The 19,805-nt window shown below is 46.5% G+C and overlaps 1 protein-coding gene across 4 annotated transcripts in view; it reads right to left on the bottom strand.

Moving 5' to 3' along the window:
* The window catches only part of LOC117365379 (protein DGCR6-like), a 47,621-nt gene extending 45,719 nt beyond the window's left edge, over nt 1-1,902 (bottom strand). Inside the window, exon 1 of one of the 4 annotated variants that reach the window (XM_033955768.1) lies at nt 1,530-1,827. In XM_033955768.1, the coding sequence (XP_033811659.1) occupies nt 1,530-1,768 (239 nt within the window). In that variant the 5' untranslated portion in view covers nt 1,769-1,827. Of the gene's footprint in view, nt 1-1,529 lie in introns of all 4 variants that reach the window. The other 3 variants (XM_033955767.1, XM_033955766.1, XM_033955765.1) reach the window with 3 other exon arrangements.
* Nucleotides 1,903-19,805: the final 17,903 nt, after the last annotated feature.

Raw genomic sequence — 19,805 nt, forward strand, 5'->3', positions numbered from 1 at the left:
GCTGAGGAGCCCCAGGGGGGTGTTTAGGGGTGGGGGAAGGGAGATGAATCCAAAAAGCATTGTGGGATCAGTATTAACCCTTAATAGCCAGAGTGAAGTGGGAGGTGTCAGCTTGAAGCATCTGGGTGGCCTCTAGAGAAGGACTGTGCTGAGGAGCCCCAGGGGGGTGTTTAGGGGTGGGGGAAGGGAGATGAATCCAAAAAGCATTGTGGGATCAGTATTAACCCTTAATAGCCAGAGTGAAGTGGGAGGTGTCAGCTTGAAGCATCTGGGTGGCCTCTAGAGAAGGACTGTGCTGAGGAGCCCCAGGGGGGTGTTTAGGGGTGGGGGAAGGGAGATGAATCCAAAAAGCATTGTGGGATCAGTATTAACCCTTAATAGCCAGAGTGAAGTGAGAGGTGAAGGCGGTTGGGAGGTGTCAGCTTGAAGCATCTGGGTAGCCTCTAGAGAAGGACTGTGCTGATGAGCCCCAGGGGGGTGTCTAGGGGTGGGGGTTGGGGGATGAAGCCAAAACCATTGTAGTATCGATATTAACCCTTAATAGCCAGAGTGAAGTGAGAGGTGAAGGCGGTTGGGAGGTGTCAGTTTGAAGCATCTGGGTAGCCTCTAGAGAAGGACTGTGCTGAGGAGCCCCAGGGGGGTGTTTAGGGGTGGGGGAAGGGAGATGAATCCAAAAAGCATTGTGGGATCAGTATTAACCCTTAATAGCCAGAGTGAAGTGGGAGGTGTCAGCTTGAAGCATCTGGGTGGCCTCTAGAGAAGGACTGTGCTGAGGAGCCCCAGGGGGGTGTTTAGGGGTGGGGGAAGGGAGATGAATCCAAAAAGCATTGTGGGATCAGTATTAACCCTTAATAGCCAGAGTGAAGTGGGAGGTGTCAGCTTGAAGCATCTGGGTGGCCTCTAGAGAAGGACTGTGCTGAGGAGCCCCAGGGGGGTGTTTAGGGGTGGGGGAAGGGAGATGAATCCAAAAAGCATTGTGGGATCAGTATTAACCCTTAATAGCCAGAGTGAAGTGGGAGGTGTCAGTTTGAAGCATCTGGGTAGCCTCTAGAGAAGGACTGTGCTGATGAGCCCCAGGGGGGTGTCTAGGGGTGGGGGTTGGGGGATGAAGCCAAAACCATTGTAGTATCGATATTAACCCTTAATAGCCAGAGTGAAGTGAGAGGTGAAGGCGGTTGGGAGGTGTCAGTTTGAAGCATCTGGGTAGCCTCTAGAGAAGGACTGTGCTGAGGAGCCCCAGGGGGGTGTTTAGGGGTGGGGGAAGGGAGATGAATCCAAAAAGCATTGTGGGATCAGTATTAACCCTTAATAGCCAGAGTGAAGTGGGAGGTGTCAGCTTGAAGCATCTGGGTGGCCTCTAGAGAAGGACTGTGCTGAGGAGCCCCAGGGGGGTGGGGTTGAAGCGTTGTGGGATCAATGTTAGGCTTTAATATCTGGTGTCCAAGTTGAGAAAGCCTGAGGTTGTTGGCAGGTGGAGTGGAATCCGGGCCTGGGGCGGGGGCCCTAGGGGGGGCTTCTTTCCCTCCTACCTGGGCAACTCTTTGACCAGGCTCTGCAGCTCCGACAGGAAGTGGTAGTGTCTCTCTTGTTGCTGCCATGAGTCGGGCGGCTCCTCGTAGACTCCCAGGAGGTCGGCCATGGCTCCGGGCGATGGGATGGGGGCGGCGTGGACTCCTCTTCCGGGCCTAGCGAGCCCGAATGTCCATCTTGGAAAAGGGCGACGCCTGACCTCGACGCTGCGTCGTGACGCTGAGGTCAGCGCCTCCATTTGGGGCAAACGTTGCTGAGTCGCACGGCGCGAGTAGCGGTTGGGGAGGGGCCGCGAGGACATGCTCCGAGGCTGGGCTCAGTCTAAGCAGGGTTAAGGGTCACTCTGTGCCAGTCGAGCGCGAGGAGGATGCCTCGAGACCTGCAGGTTGTCATGGCAGCTCCATCCCAGCATGCTTTAGGCGTCACTGGCCTCCTCCTCCAGCAGAACCTATCAAGACTCCCTCCAGCTGCCACCCAAATGCCTTTTGCTCCAGCCCTGACTCCGCCATCCTCTCTTCGGGATTAGAAATGCTAGTTTTGCCCCTTTGAGGCTTTGAATTAGGCTTAATTAATCCAAATTACCTGTTTTTAGATCATAAAAGAAGCTGCTAAGACTTGTCACTTCTATCTCTTCAGGTTCACCAAAATTCCCGCCTTCCCGGACCCTTGTCCAAGCTCTCATAACCTCACACTTAGATTACTGTAATCTACTCTAACTGGTCTCCCTCTGTGCAAAACACGACTCATCTTCTACCAACCTCACTAGCTCATGTTACCCATCTCCTTAAGTCACTTCACTGGCTCCCTATCTGCCATCACATACAGTTCAAGATCTTATTGCTGACCTTCTGCTGCCCCTTGATATCTCTCCTTATGCACATAAGAACATAAGCATTGCCTCTGATGGTCAGACCTGGGGTCCATCTTGCCCAGCAGTCCGCTCCCGCGGCGGCCCCTCAGGTCCATGACCTGCAAGTGATCGTTCACCCAAATCATTTATTCCCTATTCATTTACTATCCTGTATAGTTACCCTCTATCTGTACCCTTCAATTCCCTTTCTCCTTCAGGAAGTCATCCAATCCCTTTTTGAAACCCAATATTGTACTCTGTCCTATCACCTCTTCTGGGAGCGCATTCCAGGTGTCCACCACTCTCTGAGTAAAGAAGAACTTCCTAGCATTCGTTTTGAATCTGTCTCCTTTAAATTTTTCTGAATGCCCTCTTGTTTTTGTTGTCCCCGCTAGTCTGAAGAATCTGTCCCTCTCCACCTTCTCCATGCCTTTCATGATTTTATAAGTCTCTATCATGTCACCTCTAAGTCTCCGCTTTTCCAGGGTGAAGAGTCCCAGCTTCTCCAGCCTTTCAGCATACGAAAGGTTTTCCATGCCCCAGTGGCGTACCTAGGGGGGGGCGGAGGGGGCGGGCCGCCCCGGGTACCAGCCCTAAGGGGGTGTTCCCGGCCTTGCCGTTCAGTCCCCCGCCACCCCGCCCCACCCCGAAGGACTGCTCGCCCCCTGGCCTCCCTGCACCACTATGAAGCAGCACTACCTATGCTCCCGGCATTGCCGTTCATTCCCCCCCCACCTCCCCCGAAGGACCGCTCGCCCCACTGACCTTCCTGCACCACCTGTGAAGCAGCCCGCAGCAGGATCGCGAAGTCAGCGTCAGCATCCCTGCGCTGCTTCCTGCGCCGCGATCCCGCCCCTCCTCTGACGTCAGAGGAGGGGCGGGACCGTGGCGCAGGAAGCAGCGCAGGGATCGCTGACGCTGACTTCGCGATCCTGCTGCGGCTGTTCATAGGTGGTGCGGGGAGGCCAGGTGGGCGAGCGGTCCTTCGGGGTGGGTCGGGGCATCAGGCCTTCAGGGTGGGGCGGGCGGGCAGGCAAGCAGGCTTTCAAGGGGGAGGGGGGTGACAGGCAGGCCTTCAAGGGGGGACAGGCCTTCGGGGGGGGGGTGCAGACCTTCAAGGGGTGCAGGCCTTCAAGGGGGGAAAGGCAGGCAGGCCTTCAAGGGGGGGACAGGCCTACAAGGGGGGGGACAGGCCTACAAGGGGGGGGGGACAGGCCTACAAGGGGGGGGGACAGGCCTTCAAGGGGGGTGCAGGCCTTCAAGGGGGGTGCAGGCCTTCAAGGGGGAAACAGGCCTTCAAGGGGGGGAAAGGCAGGCAGGCAGGCCTTAAAGGGGGGACAGGCCTACAAGAGGGGGACAGGCCTACAAGGGGGTGGGACAGGCCTTCAAGGGGGGGACAGGCCTTCGGGGGGGTGCAGACCTTCAAGGGAGTGCAGGCCTTCGGGGGGGGGGGGTGCAGTCCTTCAAGGGGGTGCAGGCCTTCAAGGGGGGGAAAGGCAGGCAGGCAGGCCTTCAAGGGGGGGGACAGGCCTACAAGGGGGGGAGAAGCTACAAGGGGGTGGTACAAGCCTTCAAGTGGGGGACAGGCCTTCGGGGGGGGGGGGGGGTGCAGACCTTCAAGGGAGTGCAGGCCTTCGAGGGGGGTGGTGCAGGCCTTCAAGGGGGTGCAGGCCTTCAAGGGGGGACAGGCCTTCAAGGGGGGAAAGGCAGGCAGGCAGGCCTTCAAGGGGGGACAGGCCTACAAGGGGGGGGAGAAGCTACAAGGGGGTGGGACAGGCCTTCAAGTGGGGGACAGGCCTTCGGGGGGTGCAGGCCTTCGGGGGGTGCAGACCTTCAAGGGGGGGACAGGCCTACAAGGGGAAGGGACAGGCCTTCAAGGGGGGTGCAGGCCTTCAAGGTGGGACAGGCAGACCTTTAAGGGGGGACAGGCCTTTGGGGGGGGACCATGATTTAGAAGTACACGGAGGGAAGGGGGTGTTCAAAGAGACATGCATATGCCAAACTTTGGGGGGGGAAGAAATAATGGGTCTGAAAATAGAGGAGAGGGATAGAGATGATGGACCATGGGATTTAGGGAGGGAAGGAACAGAAAGGGAGAGAAATTGGACACAAGGGATGGTGTGGAGGAGGGATAGAGATACTGGATAGGAGGGTAATTAGGAAAATAAACGGAGAGATGGTGGACTCTGGGATGGTGGGGAAGGAGGGAGAGATGCCGGATGAAAGGGTATTTAAGAAAAGGTGGATCTGTGGAGGGAGATGAAAAAAAGGAAAGATACCAGACTTCCTGGGAAGGGAAGGGAAATGGAAAGGGAGGACAGAGTTGGCAGATGGATGGTTAGCATGCAGAAAGAAGGAGACCCTGGCAAGCAAGTTATCAGAAGAAAACCAGAGCCTTGGACCAACAAGATTTGAAATATAACCAGACAACAAAAGGTAGAAAAATTAATTTTATTTTCTGTTTTGTGATTATAACATGTCAGATTTGAAATGTGTATCCTGCCAGAGCTGGTGTTGGACTGCAAACGTGAGCTAGGATTTAACAGAAAGAGGAAAAGTCCTTTTTGTTTCTTTATTTTATTTACACCACAGCGCCAGTGTGGTTAGGAGAAGCCAAAGGGGGTGAAAAAGCTATAAAACCCACCAGGAGTTTTGAAAAAAAATCACCCAACTGGGCAGGAAAATCGAATTGAAAAACCAATTCAATAGGGCTGAATCGAATCAAAATTTTTTTTTCCTGTATCTGGCAGCATTAGTTTGTGAAGGATCCCTAGCTAGCTGATATAGCCGGGTCACGGTGTAGATGAAGAAAACTTTATTTTAGATCAGTGGGTCATAATTAGTATAAAGAACAACTTGTGACTCCACTTTATTGCTCTGAGAAATCACGTATGCATGCAGGCCTGTTCTATGTATCTGTCTTAAGTGCCAGGCACGGCAAGGAGGCAAAGGAATGTAGATGTTAGCTAGCCATTGATGTATAGATTATAGGATGGATTTATGGTTTTGTTTTTCTCTCTGCTGTTACCTTTTGGTCAGAGCTGGTTAGAACTGGTTTGAACTGGTTAGGACCCTATATAACTTTTGTGTCCGAGATCCTCAGGGTCTTCTGTTTATGCAGCCAGTTCTGCTCAGAAGTCCAGCATATATGCTTGTTTAATAAAAGCCTTTTTTAAAATCTCTTCAGTCTCTGGCTCAAGTCTCTGCACTACTAACGGAGGGCCTTATCCTAAAAGGTACCTTCATTTGGCGCAGCCGAACAGGGACTTGATCTACAGACTTGAGCCTGTTTGGCACGATCGTCTCCCTCGGAGGATTTCAAACCTTGCCTCCTACGAGACCCGTAATAGCCGGCATTAACCTGGTGGTTGACCAGGAACGGTTTCTCGTCGAAGACAACGGATTGCACCTCGAGAAGGAACGAATCGGTGGAGATTTCTGGCTCCTGGTTTTGTTGTGCCGGTACCGGACCTGTCTTGGTAAGTGAGAAGTTGATTCCTTCTCTATCCTGTCTCTATCTCTTCTGTCTAGTAACTTCTTAATCCGTTGTGAAGCTCAGAGAGGTATATAGGATTCTGGTTTCTGGAAATTGGAACTTTTGTTGGGTGCATATATAGATTGTAAAATATGGGTCAGAGCACCACCGACCCCCTTCAGATCATGCTTAAATATTTTACAACTGCCTTTTCTGGCGATTATGGAGACCCTAAGATTTTTATTGTTTTTTTCATCCTTATTTTTATTGTGTCAAAGGCTTAGTATTTGGAATTTAATCAACTTTTTGTCATACTTGTCAAATTAATAAAATAAAAGCTCTGGGGACACCTGACAAGACACAGAGAACGAGAAATTGGTGATGTTGAGAAATTACCCGGGGAGATGGAAATAGCATTTAGGTTGGAAACCTGGGAAAGGTTGGTAAAGCAAGCCAGCATGATTGTTTTGCTGAAAGTTGCAGACAGGATAGCGTAAGTTGCTTAACAGGGTAAAATGCATGTGGATCAAGACAGAATTAAGAATGTGAGTTTGCACTGATGAACGAGAATAAGGACTGTGATTTTAGATATATGTTGCGTGCAGTGGATTTGTTACAGACAGTGAGTAATTTCAAGAAAGTTGAGCCAGATAGTTTACGTGTTCTCACAGTTGTCAAAGTGTGTCTGCTGGTAATAAAAAAAGCAAGAAAAAAAAAAGCAACCGTTTGTCAGACATGTGGGGTTTGTGTTGGGCACATCCCTGCCTTTGTATCCCAGTGTTGGGGGATTTAAAGTACAAGACTAACAATGATAGAGGTTAAGTATCCATATTTTTCTGAAAATTGAAATATTTGCTAAACATGGGCTTGATAATTCAAGTTCAAGTTTCAAGTTTTATTATTATTTGATGAATCGCCTATACAAACATTCTAAGCGCTGAACAAAAAAAAAAAAAAAAACATTTTAGAGGACAAACAATTTTAAGACACAAGTACAAAGTTAAATAACAAAGTTTTTAAGAGTTTTATAAAAGAGATAAGATCTTTTTCTTTTCTGATGTACAGTAGCAGTGCATTCCACGTTTGTGGCGCTGTAACAGAAAACATGTCATTTCTTCTTGTACCCACAATTTTTAAGGAAGGGACAGTTAATAAGTCTTGTGATGATGATCGTAGAGAACGAGGGGCATAATAAGGAATGATCATTCTAGACATGAATTGAGGCTCATTGAAAGCTAGAACTTTAAAAACCAAGAATAATATCTTAAAAGTAATTCGGTGGCTAATAGGTAGCCAGTGGGACTTAATCAATAGCGGTGTAATGTGGTCAACTTTTTTTTTTTTTTTTTTTTCCCTTTATGAATGAGTTTTATTGATAACGGATGGATTGAGATTACTTCTTTTGTGCTAACAGTCTCCCTTGCTTTCCCGTATTGTGTCTTTATCCTGGTGTTCTTTATGAATCCTTTCTTCCCATGCATGTTTGTATAAAGTGTTATTATCAATCAGATTCTAAATACAATTGGAAACAGAAATACCTTTAAAATAAACTTGGTAGTTCAAACTCCAGAGGAAGGGTGTCCTTATTATGTACGGACAGTGCAGACTAAAGTAGCTACATCTAGTCTGCAGCAGTGCCCACTCCTCAGAGTGTAGCGGGACCCAGGTGGCAGACAAGGGTTCCAGGTCTGCCTGCAGGGAACATGGCTAAGTGACCTCAGGGGTGGTGTCACGTTAAAATGTCTCTTCTTTGTCTTCGCAGTCATACATACAGAGCTGTTCTGGACCTGTTACAATGAGCCTTTTTCTACCCAGAGAAGGAGGACAATGTTCTGCTTTCAGTAACCTTGAAATGACCTTGCACTTAACATTTAACATGTTTCTTTTTTTTTCCTTTGAATTGACATTGCCATACTTCAGAATACCTCTATATTTAACATTGTACACTGTATCTTACTTTACCTAGTAAGTTTTGCTTATTTTTCAAGATTGAAGCACACCCTAGCAGTTGCGTCCCTGTCTGCCTTATGAATGTAATTGGCAGGGCACCAAGCCAGAGTGATCACATTCTTACGTTTTCTCTTTCGGACGTTCCAGTAACCATTAATAGATGCCTTTTATTATTATGCCATGTGTTATATCGCACTTTACTTTGCCACTGTGTGCACACAATTATGATTCGTGCTATGATGGACGTTTGTTTTTGTATAACTGTGCATTTCTCTGCAGATCTAAGTTCAGCTCTGAATCCTTGCCAGCTGGAAGAAAAGTTCCATGCCTTTTCTGTTTTCTATGTTTGTTTATGCCCTGTAATCTTTGTGTTGTCTATCTGTTTGGTTTGTGGGGTACCCCGGGGAAACCAACTATACCATTGGCCATTTTTGGAGATTTTTCTCTCCCTTTTTGCATTTTTGTTTTTTTCCTATCTAAATTGCCTTTCTAGCTGTTCATGCCCACGCTGCCCTCTGGCGCCAGCGTTCCTTCCTCACCTCCTCTGGATCCCCTATCCAACACCACCAACTCATCCTGGACCTTTTGGATGCTATCTTGCTACCCTCCAAAGTTTCTATCATGCACTGCCGGGCCCACCGTCGCCTCCATGATTTCATCAGCCGCGGTAATGCCTTGGCTGACCGCTTGGCTCGCCAGGCGGCCCTCCAAGGTCCGCCCACACCCCCTCTTCTGTTATCCCTTTCCTCCCCTCAACCTTTCCTTCATTCCCTTTCCCCCCAGTACACTGACCCCGAGCGCAAGTGGGCCACGCAGCAACCTGGCCATTGCACCCTCCCATCCGGATGGATTACTATACCCTCCTCCCACACATCCACCCCCTCCTGTACGTCCCTCAACTCCTGGCCCTCACTGTTGTCCAACGTGCACACGATTTTTCTCATGCCGGTAACCCAGCTCTCCGCACTCTTCTCCGACAGAATTTCTATATCCCGAATCTCTCTCAACTCATCTCCCATGTCCTGCTCCGCTGTGTCATTTGCCTCCGACACAACCCCTCTTCTGTCAGATCCCCCGTTCCTGGTCACCAGCCTATCGGTTCACACCCTATGCAAGTCCTCTCTACTGATTTTACCCACTTGCCCCCCTCCCATGGGTTCCGTTACCTCCTGGTTTTCATTGATTCCCACACTGGGTGGCCAGAGGCCTACCCAGTGCGCACAGAGAAAAGTAGGGAAATAGTAAAGGCTTTACTCCATGACATCATCCCTCGCTATGGCCTGCCCCTAGTGATTGGCAGCGATAATGGCCCCGCCTACATATCACAAGTCACACAAGCTGTCTCTCGGGCTCTGCAAATCACCTGGAAATTACATGCGGCCTATCACCCCCAGAGCTCTGGCCAAGTTGAACGCATCAATAGAACTATTAAAACCCTCCTCGGAAAAGCAGCAGAAGAAAGCCGCCTGCCATGGCCCAAACTGATTCCTTCTGTTCTATTTCGCATCCGCTGTACCCCAGGTAAACGCAATCGGTTGTCCCCATTTGAGCTCATGTATGGCCGATCCCCGCCGATAGTCAGTCCAGACCCTGAGTCTCTTGAACAGATAGGGAACGCTATCACAGACGCAGAGATAAAGCAGCTAGGAAAGACCATTATGAAATTACAGAACTGGGTCATTTCTAGAGCCCCGCTGCCAATTACAACCCCTGTTCACCTCTACAAACCTGGGGATCAAGTGTGGCTAAAAGTATGGAAGAAAGAACCGCTGAAACCCCTTTGGACAGGGCCTTTCACTGTCTTACTTGCTTCTCCCACAGCTGTCAAATTGTCCCGCCATGAGTCTTGGATTCACTACAGCCGTGTGAAGCCCGCTGCTGAGTATATTTGTGAAAAAGGGCCTACTGACCTTCAACTGAAAATCACGCGGCTGCCCCACACTCTGGAAGAGTAATCACACACGTCTGATCCGGAGATCTGACAAGATATTTAATATGAACTCTGTTGTATATTTACTGCTTGTGATTTACGTCTTGCCAACATTGTCCATGTCCCCTACCCCTCCCACGCCTGGGTGTGCCCCTTGTGTGGCACTAGTGGACAATGGGGGCAAAACGGAAAATGTTATTAGATTTCAAACTAACTATGAGTGTAAAGGTCAATTAGTGATCCCTGTATGTATATATAACAAGGTTGAATATTCTATATGTAATAATGGAGACTCACAGATCTGTTTCGACCCCAAAGCAACTAATAGGGATACTTGGATAGAGGTCAGGTCAGTCTGGGATCAGGGCCCCCTGATTCAACAAACCCTGGTCACTAATCCCTATGTCCCGGCCTCAGTCCTCTTTGATGCTTGCCATGCCATGGACCAAAACCCCACCTTCCTTGGACGTTGTGGTGCCCTAGCATGGAGGAGGGAATATATGCACAATGATAAATACATGTGCCTGGCGGGACAGAAGCCGTCCCACTGTGAAGGGTCTTCCGAACACTACTACTGTAACTACTGGAAATGTGTATCCTGGGCTACTTGGGGTATGACCCGACTGCCTACCACCTGAGCCATATTATCCAAAGGGGTGACTACCTCTGACTGTGGCCTCCAGAACTGTAATCCACTTAACTTCACTATCCTACAGCCGTTTAAATGGAACCTCGATGATAGCCTCCGGAAAGCTCGCTATCTTGTGGGCCTACAGATATATGGTAAAGGCACGGACCCTGGTACTGTCTTGCACATCAAACTCGTTGAGAGACACCGAATCCCTGAACAACACAGCATTGTGTTTCCAGACTTTTATGAACATATGAAACTTGACCAACAAGACTTTGTGCCCTCTGTCACCACCTGCAACCTTTTCATACAGTTCGCTGAAGCCATAGGAGCCACCTTAAATCTGACAAACTGTTATGTCTGCGGGGGCACCCAGCTGGCCTCTGAAAAACTCCATTCTGGCAAAACACTGCATACAGCGTCTCGGACCATCCTTTACCACTCGTGTTGGACACCTGCAGTGCCAATCCTTATGGACTAAAAACAGCACCTCTCAGCCCGGTTGGACTTATTGGACCGGAGATCCTAAGTTAAAAATACCCAGACGATGGAATACTACTGGCAATGCTACCACATTAAATGTCTACCTCAACCTGCCTGCTTCTGCCCCTTGGGCTGCACCAGAAGGATACTACTGGATCTGTGGGAAAACGGCATACCCCACTCTACCCTCAAATTGGACTGGCACTTGTGTTCTGGGCACTATCAAACCAGCCTTCTTCCTCCTCCCGTTATCCGAAGGAGAACATCTGGCTGTCCCAGTATTCGATCAACGGGCCCGTTCTGAAAGAAGCCTGGAAATTGGTAAATGGGAAGACACTTGGCCCCCGGAGCGCATCATTGCTGTCTACGGTCCTGCTACTTGGGCTAATGATGATATGTTTGGACTTAACTCACTGACTGATTGGGCCTCCAAACCGGGACTCTTTAAAGCCCTCACCATAATTTTCCTGGTATTCTCTGTCATATTTTGTGTTCTTCCTTGCCTGTTACCATGTTTATTGAAAACCCTTAACCGTACTATTAGGACTACGATTGACAAAAGTACCACCGCCCTAGTCCTGGCCCTTTCCTCCTATCACCCAGTCCCCACCTCTGATACAGATGGCCCTGACCTCCCATAACCCAGCTAGTCAGCTAGCCTACAGAAGAAAAGTTGGGAATGAAGGATCCCTAGCTAGCTGACATAGCCGGGTCACGGTGTAGATGAAGAAAACTTTATTTTAGATCAGTGGGTCATAATTAGTATAAAGAACAACTTGTGACTCCACTTTATTGCTCTGAGAAATCACGTATGCATGCAGGCCTGTTCTATGTATCTGTCTTAAGTGCCAGGCACGGCAAGGAGGCAAAGGAATGTAGATGTTAGCTAGCCATTGATGTATAGATTATAGGATGGATTTATGGTTTTGTTTTTCTCTCTGCTGTTACCTTTTGGTCAGAGCTGGTTAGAACTGGTTTGAACTGGTTAGGACCCTATATAACTTTTGTGTCCGAGATCCTCAGGGTCTTCTGTTTATGCAGCCAGTTCTGCTCAGAAGTCCAGCATATATGCTTGTTTAATAAAAGCCTTTTTTAAAATCTCTTCAGTCTCTGGCTCAAGTCTCTGCACTACTAACGGAGGGCCTTATCCTAAAAGGTACCTTCATTTTGCGCTACTGTCTTAGACTTTAGGACCTGGGATTGGGGAGAGATGGCATCCTCAGTACTTTATAATGCAAGTGAAACGAGGATTTGGTCAGACTTTTGAAGGGTCTGCAGAAAAAAAATATTGTATAGGCCGGGGACATGAGACAGCAGGAAATGGGAACTTTTCTTCCTTCTATTTTTGTGAATGGAAAGGCTGAGGATGTCAGAGAGGTCAGTTAAAATATGTGCTTTATAAGAAAATATAATAATGTGTTTTATAAAGTTTATAGCATAGCTGGCCTACCCAGTGAGGTGTTCCTAGTGGTGATGGTGGCAGCGTGTCAATGTGTTGAGAGGAAGAGGTGGTCTGGGAAATTCTGCTGAGCAAACTCCGGGCCCATTTCCACCCCCCAGTTAGTCCACTCCACTCAACTGATTCACACACTGAGTGGGTCTTTGGGTGTTGTGTTGGGATCTCTTCCAGTGGTTTATCTCCTTCTGGTCCAAGGAAGGAAACTTTGTTATCCTTAGCATTGACCTACAGAATATGTTTGTAACAGCGCTGCTTGTGTGGCATTAGGCTATGTAGTGATCGAAAGAAAAAAACAGACCTTTGCACATTTTTGCACTATATGGTGGGTGTATGAGGAGATTCACATTTCCTGCACAGCTAAGTCCATGTGAAGTTACCTTGTGCTGTATTTGACATCTAGCAAGGTCTCTGTTTGAAAGGAAAGATCTAAACTTAAAAATGAAGTGGCCAGAAGTTATGGTAAAAACAGATAGTGTAGCTGGTTTTAAGAAAGATTTGGACAAATTCCTGGAGGAAAAGTCCATAATCTGTTATTAAGACATGGGGGAAGTGTCTGCTTGCCCTGGATCGGTAGCATGGAATGTTGCTACTCTTTGGGTTTTGACCAGGTATTAGTGTCCTGGATTGGCTACCATGAGAATGGGCTACTGGGCATGATGGACCATTGGTCTGACCCAGTTAGGCTATTCTTATGTTATGTTCTCATCTGTAGGGGCCTTTGTTTTCACTTCTTATTTTAATGTATTTTTTTTCTGGGAACTTATCAGTGTTTTTTATAATGGGAACAAAAATGGAAGAGAATTAATGTGTGTGGGATGAGGGGGTAACTAATTTCCTTCAGCTAAATAATTCAATCCACTTCAAACAGACATAGGAGAACTTGTGCACCATTCACACACCCTCCAACCAAAAACGTCAAAAGAAAAAAACTGTTCGACAACCTCCTAGCCATTCGAGCTGCAACACTCGACCCCCAACTCTACAACCAATTGATATCAACCACAGACTGCAAAACCTTCAAAAAGAAATAAAAACCCTTCTATTCAAAAAACACATAAAACCGAACTAACACAATCAGAACTGTCCCAAGCATCACCTGCAACTACTCCATATGTACTTCTAATGTCATGACAATTTAGACATAATTTATGTTATGTTATGTTTGGAATAATGGTTACATATATGAGGTTCAATAAAAGAAAATTTTCACTGCCTGTTTCTATTCTGACCATTTATTCCATTTCATGGTTATTGCAAAAAAAAAAAAAAAAATTTTTTTTACATGGGGGGGGGGGGGGGGGGGGTGTCAAAAAATGATGGGCCCCGGGTGCCACATACCCTAGGTACGCCACTGCCATGCCCTTTATCATCCTTGTCGCTCTTCTCTGGACCCTCTTGAGTATCGCCATATCCTTCTTAAGGTACGACAACCAGTATTGGACGCAGTACTCCAGATGTTGGTGCACCATCGCCCGATACAGTGGTAGAATAACCTCCTTCATTCTGGTAGTGATACCCTTTTTGATAATGCCCAACATTTTGTTCGCTTTCTTTGAGGCCGCTGCACATTGCGCCACCGGCTTCATTGTTTTATCCACCAATACACCCAAGTCCCTTTCTAGGTTGCCTTCCCCCAGTACCCTCCCTCCCATCATGTAGCTATAGATCGGGTTCCCTTTCCCTATATGCAAGACTTTACATTTCCCTATGTTGAAGCTCATCTGCCATCTTTTTGCCCACTCACTCAGTTTGTTCAGGTCTCTTTGCAGTTCTTTGCATTCCTCAACGGTTCTGACCCTACTGGAGAATTTTGTGTCATCCGCGAATTTTATAACTTCGCACTTCGTCCCTGTTTCCAGGTCATTTATGAATATATTGAACAGCAGTGGTCCCAACACTGACACCACTTGTGACCCCTTTCCAGTCAAGAGTAGTGTCCCTTAACTCCTACCCTCTGTTTCCTGTCCGCCAGCCAGTTCTGATCCATCAGTGCACGTCCTCTACCACCCCGTGGCTCCATAGTTTTCTTAGTAAGCGCTCATGAGGTACCTTGTCGAAGGCTTTTTGGAAATCCAGATATACGATGTCTATGGGGTCACCCATGTCCAATTGTTCGCTTATACCCTCAAAGAAATGCAGTAGGCTTGTTTGGCATGATCTTCCTTTACAAAAACCATGCTGGCTTGTTCTCATCAGATTATTTTTTTCTAAATGCTCATTGATACTTTCCTTGATCAATGATTTGGCCATCTTCCCCGGAACTGAGGTTAAGCTTACCGGCCTGTAGTTCCCTGGGTCGCCTCTCGATCCCTTTTTGAAGATAGGTGTAACATTCGCTGTCCTCCAGGATTACCCCTGTTCTCAAGGATAGGTTACAAATCTGCCGCAGTAACTCCGCTGTTTCGTCTCTGAGCTCTTTCAGTATTCTCGGGTGGATTTGGTCTGGGCCCGGAGATTTGTCAGTTTTTAATCTATCTATCTGTTTGAGTACGTCTTCGAGGCTTACCTCCATGCATGATAATTTTCCTTCTTTATACACCTTGAAGATTTTTTCCAGTTCCGGCACGTTGGATGTGTCTTCTTTTGTAAATACCGATGAGAAGACCATGTCTGCCTGCCACCTCCTTTTCCTCCTTCACCACTCCCTTCCTGTTGCCCTCATCCAGCGGTCCCACCTCCTCCCTCGCCGGCTGTTTTCCTTTCACATATCGGAAGAACGGTTTAAAATTTTGTGCTTCCTTGGCTAGTCTCTCTTCATATTCTTTCTTTGCTTTTCTGACCACTCGGTGACATTCTTTTTGTTGCTTCCTGTGCTTTTTCCAATTTTCTTCAGTTTTGTCCTTTTTCCACTTCTGAAATGATCTTTTCTTGTCTCCTATCACTTTCTTTACTTTGTTGGTTATCCATGCCGGGTCTTTTGTTTGATTCTTTTTGCATCCTTTTCTAAATCTGGATATATACAGGTTTTGCATCTTGTTTACCGTGTCTTTGAATAAGGACCAGGCTTGCTCCACAGTCTGCGCTTTCCGGGAGCAGTTTTTTGAGTTTTTTTCTCACCATTCATCTCATGGCATCATAGTTCCCTTTCTTGAAGTTAAACGCTGTTGCATTTGTTCTCTTACCCTTTTGTAATCCTACTTCCACTTTGAACTGGATCATGTTGTGGTCACTGTTTCCTAATGGTCCCACTACTTCCACTCCCTTAGCAGGTCCTTTCAGCCCTCCCAGAGAACTCCGTTCCTCAGATATGTCGCTCTTAACGTTACCCTTCTCCTCCACTGTCAATTCTAGACTTTGTTCCTTTCATCTAGCTGCCTGGAATAAATTACCCAAGTTTGTCCGTCAAGTCCCTTCCCTTGTTTAAAAGCAGACTGAAAACCCATCTTTTTGGTATAGCTTTCAATCCTTAACCCTACTCCTCTGCCCTCCAACCCAGCCTGCTGATTAACCGTTCCCCTTAATTGTATCCATGACATCCTGTTTAGATTGTAAGCTCTTTCGAGCAGGGACTGTTTTCTTCTTTGTGGCTCTGTACAGTGTTGCATGTGTGACCACCTGCACCCCTCCTCCCTAGTGAAGATCAGTAGGAGGGATGTTCACTTCATCTAGCCTCAGCAGCCACCCTTAGGTATCTAAACCAATGGGACTGCTAGCAGGATGGAGGGGGCATCCCTCCTACTGTCTTCTGAATAAGGTATGGGGGCTAGGTTGGGGGGCATTAGGGGTTCTGGGTGGTCAAGGCAACAGCAAGTGGACATCCCTCCTGCCTATCTTCACAGGGGGGGGTCAAGGGTGTGAGTGGCCTGGTTGGCCGCTGAAGCAGAAGGAAGTGGGCATCCCTTCTGCAGATTTTCCCAACTGGTGGCTGAGGCAAGAGGGATACGGGATTACTCTTACACAGTAATTTGTTTTGCTTATTTTGCAAACTTTACTTGTGGCTTTTAGCAGTACAAATCTTTTACTGTATTTTTTAATCGGTACTTTTATATTGGTTTCTTTGATCTGCACCTTGTTGAAATAAAGACTTCATCAAGATCATCAATTCCACAGTTTTTCTTGTTTTTGCTCTGTTGTTTTTCATGTGGAATTTCTGAAGTGGACTATTTTATGTTATCTCTATGGTTGACTACACCACCCACTAGGCTACTCCTGCTTGCTGCTCTACTAGGACTGGTCTTAACATCTGAATCTATCACATCTTTTGGGGTGGGGTGGGGGGTCAGTGACCACTGGGGGGAAGTGGGGGTGGGGTGGGGGGTGGTCATGCCTTCATCCCTTCAGTAGTCATCTGGTCAGTTAGGGCACCTTTTTGGTACATATTCGTTGCTAAAACAGGTCTAGTCTCAAATGTCTAAATTGTGCCCTGGACATTTTCTAAAGCATCAGTCATAAGCCCGCCCTAGTCTTACCCAAACCATGCCTCTAACACGCTCCCTTGAGCTTTAGCTGCACTGCAGACAGGCACCATAAAAATCTGTCTAGAAAATAGTGAATTGGAAGGATTTGCAAGAAAACATCCATCTCCCCCTTTATACCACATTTTGGATGTTTTTGTTTGAAAATGAGCCCCATAGTGGAATTAGAAAAGGTACAGAAAATGGTGACGAAAAAGATAAAAGGTTTGGGACGACTTCTCTATGAGGAAAGGCTAAAGCAGCTAGAGCTCTTCAACTTGGAGAAGAGATGGCTCAGGGGTGATTCTGAGTGGAGTGGAAAGGGTGAATCGTTTGTTTACTCTTTCTAAAAATAGTAGGAATAGGGTGTTTGCAATGACGCTACTAAGTAGTAGATTTAAAACAAATCAGAGAAAATATTTCTTCACTCAACATGTAATTAAACTGTGAAATTCATTGCTAGAGAATGTGGTGAAAGCAGCTTAGCAAGGTTTTAACAAAGGTCTGAAAAGCCCATAAGAGGGACTTGGGGAAATCCACTGCTTATTCGATGCAGCATCCTTTCGCCTACTGGTACAATCCTCCATCTTGAGCCTACTCGACTACTGTAATATCATCTATCTGGGGTCCCTCAAGAAAACCTTACATAGACTCCGAATCATACAAAATTCTGCAGTGTGACTGATCTTCGGTATAAAAAAATGGGACCACATAACCCCCTACTACCAAAAACTCCACTGGCTACCACTAGAAGCAAGAGTGCTATTCAAATTTGCCTGCCTTTGTTTCAAATCTGTCCTTGGCATGGCCCCGCTATACCTGGCCTCCCACTTTAAATTCAATTGTTCCACCAGACCCACACGTAGAATACGTCTGTTCAGCCACCCTTCAATAGAAACCTGCCAATACAAAAGATTCCTAAACAGAATGCTAGCCTTCCAAGCAAGTCAACAAAACAACTGGCTAGGCAACTTCATCAAACTCTCCTCATCCTACCTTAACTTCAGAAAACTAATTAAAACAAACCTGTTCAACTGATTTGTAACCAAGAACCCTTAAACCCTCTACTGAACTCCTTTTCACATCTTGTTTCCCCACATTGTGACTTTATGTAACCAAAATCCTCACTGTTATTTTTTTCTTCTTCGCTGTATCCAAAATTTTCCTTCGCTGACTGTCCAGCTCTTCTTGCTGTAAACCGCCTCGAACTACTATGGCTTTGGCGGTATATAAAAATAAAATTATTATTATTATTAGGGTAAGCAGTATAAAATCTGTTATACTCCTTTGGATCTTGCCAGGTACTTGTGACCTGTGTTGGTCACTGATGGAAACAGGATACTGGGCTTAAGAACATAATTGCCATACTGGGACAGACTGAAGGTACATCAAGCCCAGTATCCTTGAAGGACCTTTGCTCTGTCCCAGTATGGCAATTCTTATGTTCTTAAGTAGCATGACAATGTGCTACTTTGTGAACCTTGTCAGTGTCAGTAGCCAGCTTGGAGTTGCACTGACTGGGTGGGGTTCAGTCTGGCACTTTTTTGTGGTACTGTGTGATTTTTGTGCATCAGGGTTAGTAAAGAATCTATTTGCAAACTACAGAAAGATGTGCTTGAGTGAAAACTCTGTCTCCTCTAATTTCTGCAGAGGCTTCTGAAACAAGGATTTACTCTATGTGTTCTCAAAAGGTCATGTTATTTCTACTTTTGAGGTGAAAACAGTTGGTTTCATGACCTGGTGCTCTGTACGGCAGAATGAGTAGAACATTCATGCCTGTCCCAGCTTCTTAGTCAAAAATACAAGAGGGGGGGGGGGCTGGTGACTCAACCAAAATACATATGTTGAGTGACTCAAAATAAATATGACAAATAATGTAAAGAAGTCACTCTGTATTCCTTTACGGTGAGTTAGAAGCAAATGTCCATCGACTACTGTTGAAACTAATGCTCAGAGACATGAAGGCAGATGTAACCGCCTCACCACCCAATCATCGCATTGCTCAATACAGTGTCAGAACAGTAACAACGGTGAATGTTAAACTTGCAATTGCCAAATTGGCTATAAACTCTGTATCTTGAATAAATTACTTAAGATGGTAAAACTTAACTTAAGGTTAACTGGTTCCAACGTGCCACGTTTCGGTACTGCTTCAGGGAACCTACATTGCTCTGCTATACCACCTCAAACTGTGGGTAATGAAGTCTCTGAAATAAACATTTAAAAAGATATTACTTTATTTAGAAAACAATTAAAACCAGAAATATTTCCATGCTACTAGCTAATCCTAGCTCCAATACAAGGGAGGGAAAGAACTCGCCATAAAGTACATTACATTAGGGACTTCTATTCCGCCTATACCTTGCAGTTCAAGGCGGATTACAAAAGAGCTAACTGGACATTTCCAGTGAAGTTACAACAGTTTTGGGTTTTTTTTGTTCTTTTTTTTTGGTTACAAGGGAGGAGAGGTAGCTGGATTAATTCCGGAAGAACTTGCAAATTGGATATTAAATTGACTGTACGTTACTGTGTGATATAACAAATAGATTACAGTTAGAGTACAAATAAGATTACGTTACATTTCAGGGATCTGAATACTTGGTGTTTTGGGGAGGAAGAGATTATTTAAGTGAAGGTTTTGGGGGAGAATTTATCTAGGAGGAGGGAGAAAGGTTGGGTTAATATATCTGGATAAATTTTTTGAAAAGTAGGGTTTTGATTTCTTTTCGAAAAGTTTTGAAGTCGCTCGATGCCGTCAACAGGTTGGAGATGGAGTGGTTAAGTTTTGCTGCTTGCGTTGCCAGAAGGTTATCAAACATCTTTTTGCGCTGAGTGCCCTTGAGTGGAGGGAAGGCAAAAGGGTTCGGAGTTCTTCTTTGTCTTGAGGTGAGGATCTGGTTTAGGTGGTTGTTTAGATAGGGGGGCGCGGAGCCATTTAATGCTTTGAATAATAGACAGTAGAATTTGAATTGAATTCGTGCTTGCATAGGTAGCCAGTGAGAGTCTAGGAAGGCAGTTGTAATATGATCATATTTTCTCAGGGAGTAGATCAGTCTGAGGGCAGTGTTTTGTATAGTCTGAAGTAGAGAATGACACGGTGAAA

The sequence above is a fragment of the Geotrypetes seraphini genome, chromosome 8 (genome assembly GCF_902459505.1).
Source record: "Geotrypetes seraphini chromosome 8, aGeoSer1.1, whole genome shotgun sequence".
Taxonomy (NCBI): Eukaryota; Metazoa; Chordata; class Amphibia; order Gymnophiona; family Dermophiidae; genus Geotrypetes; species Geotrypetes seraphini.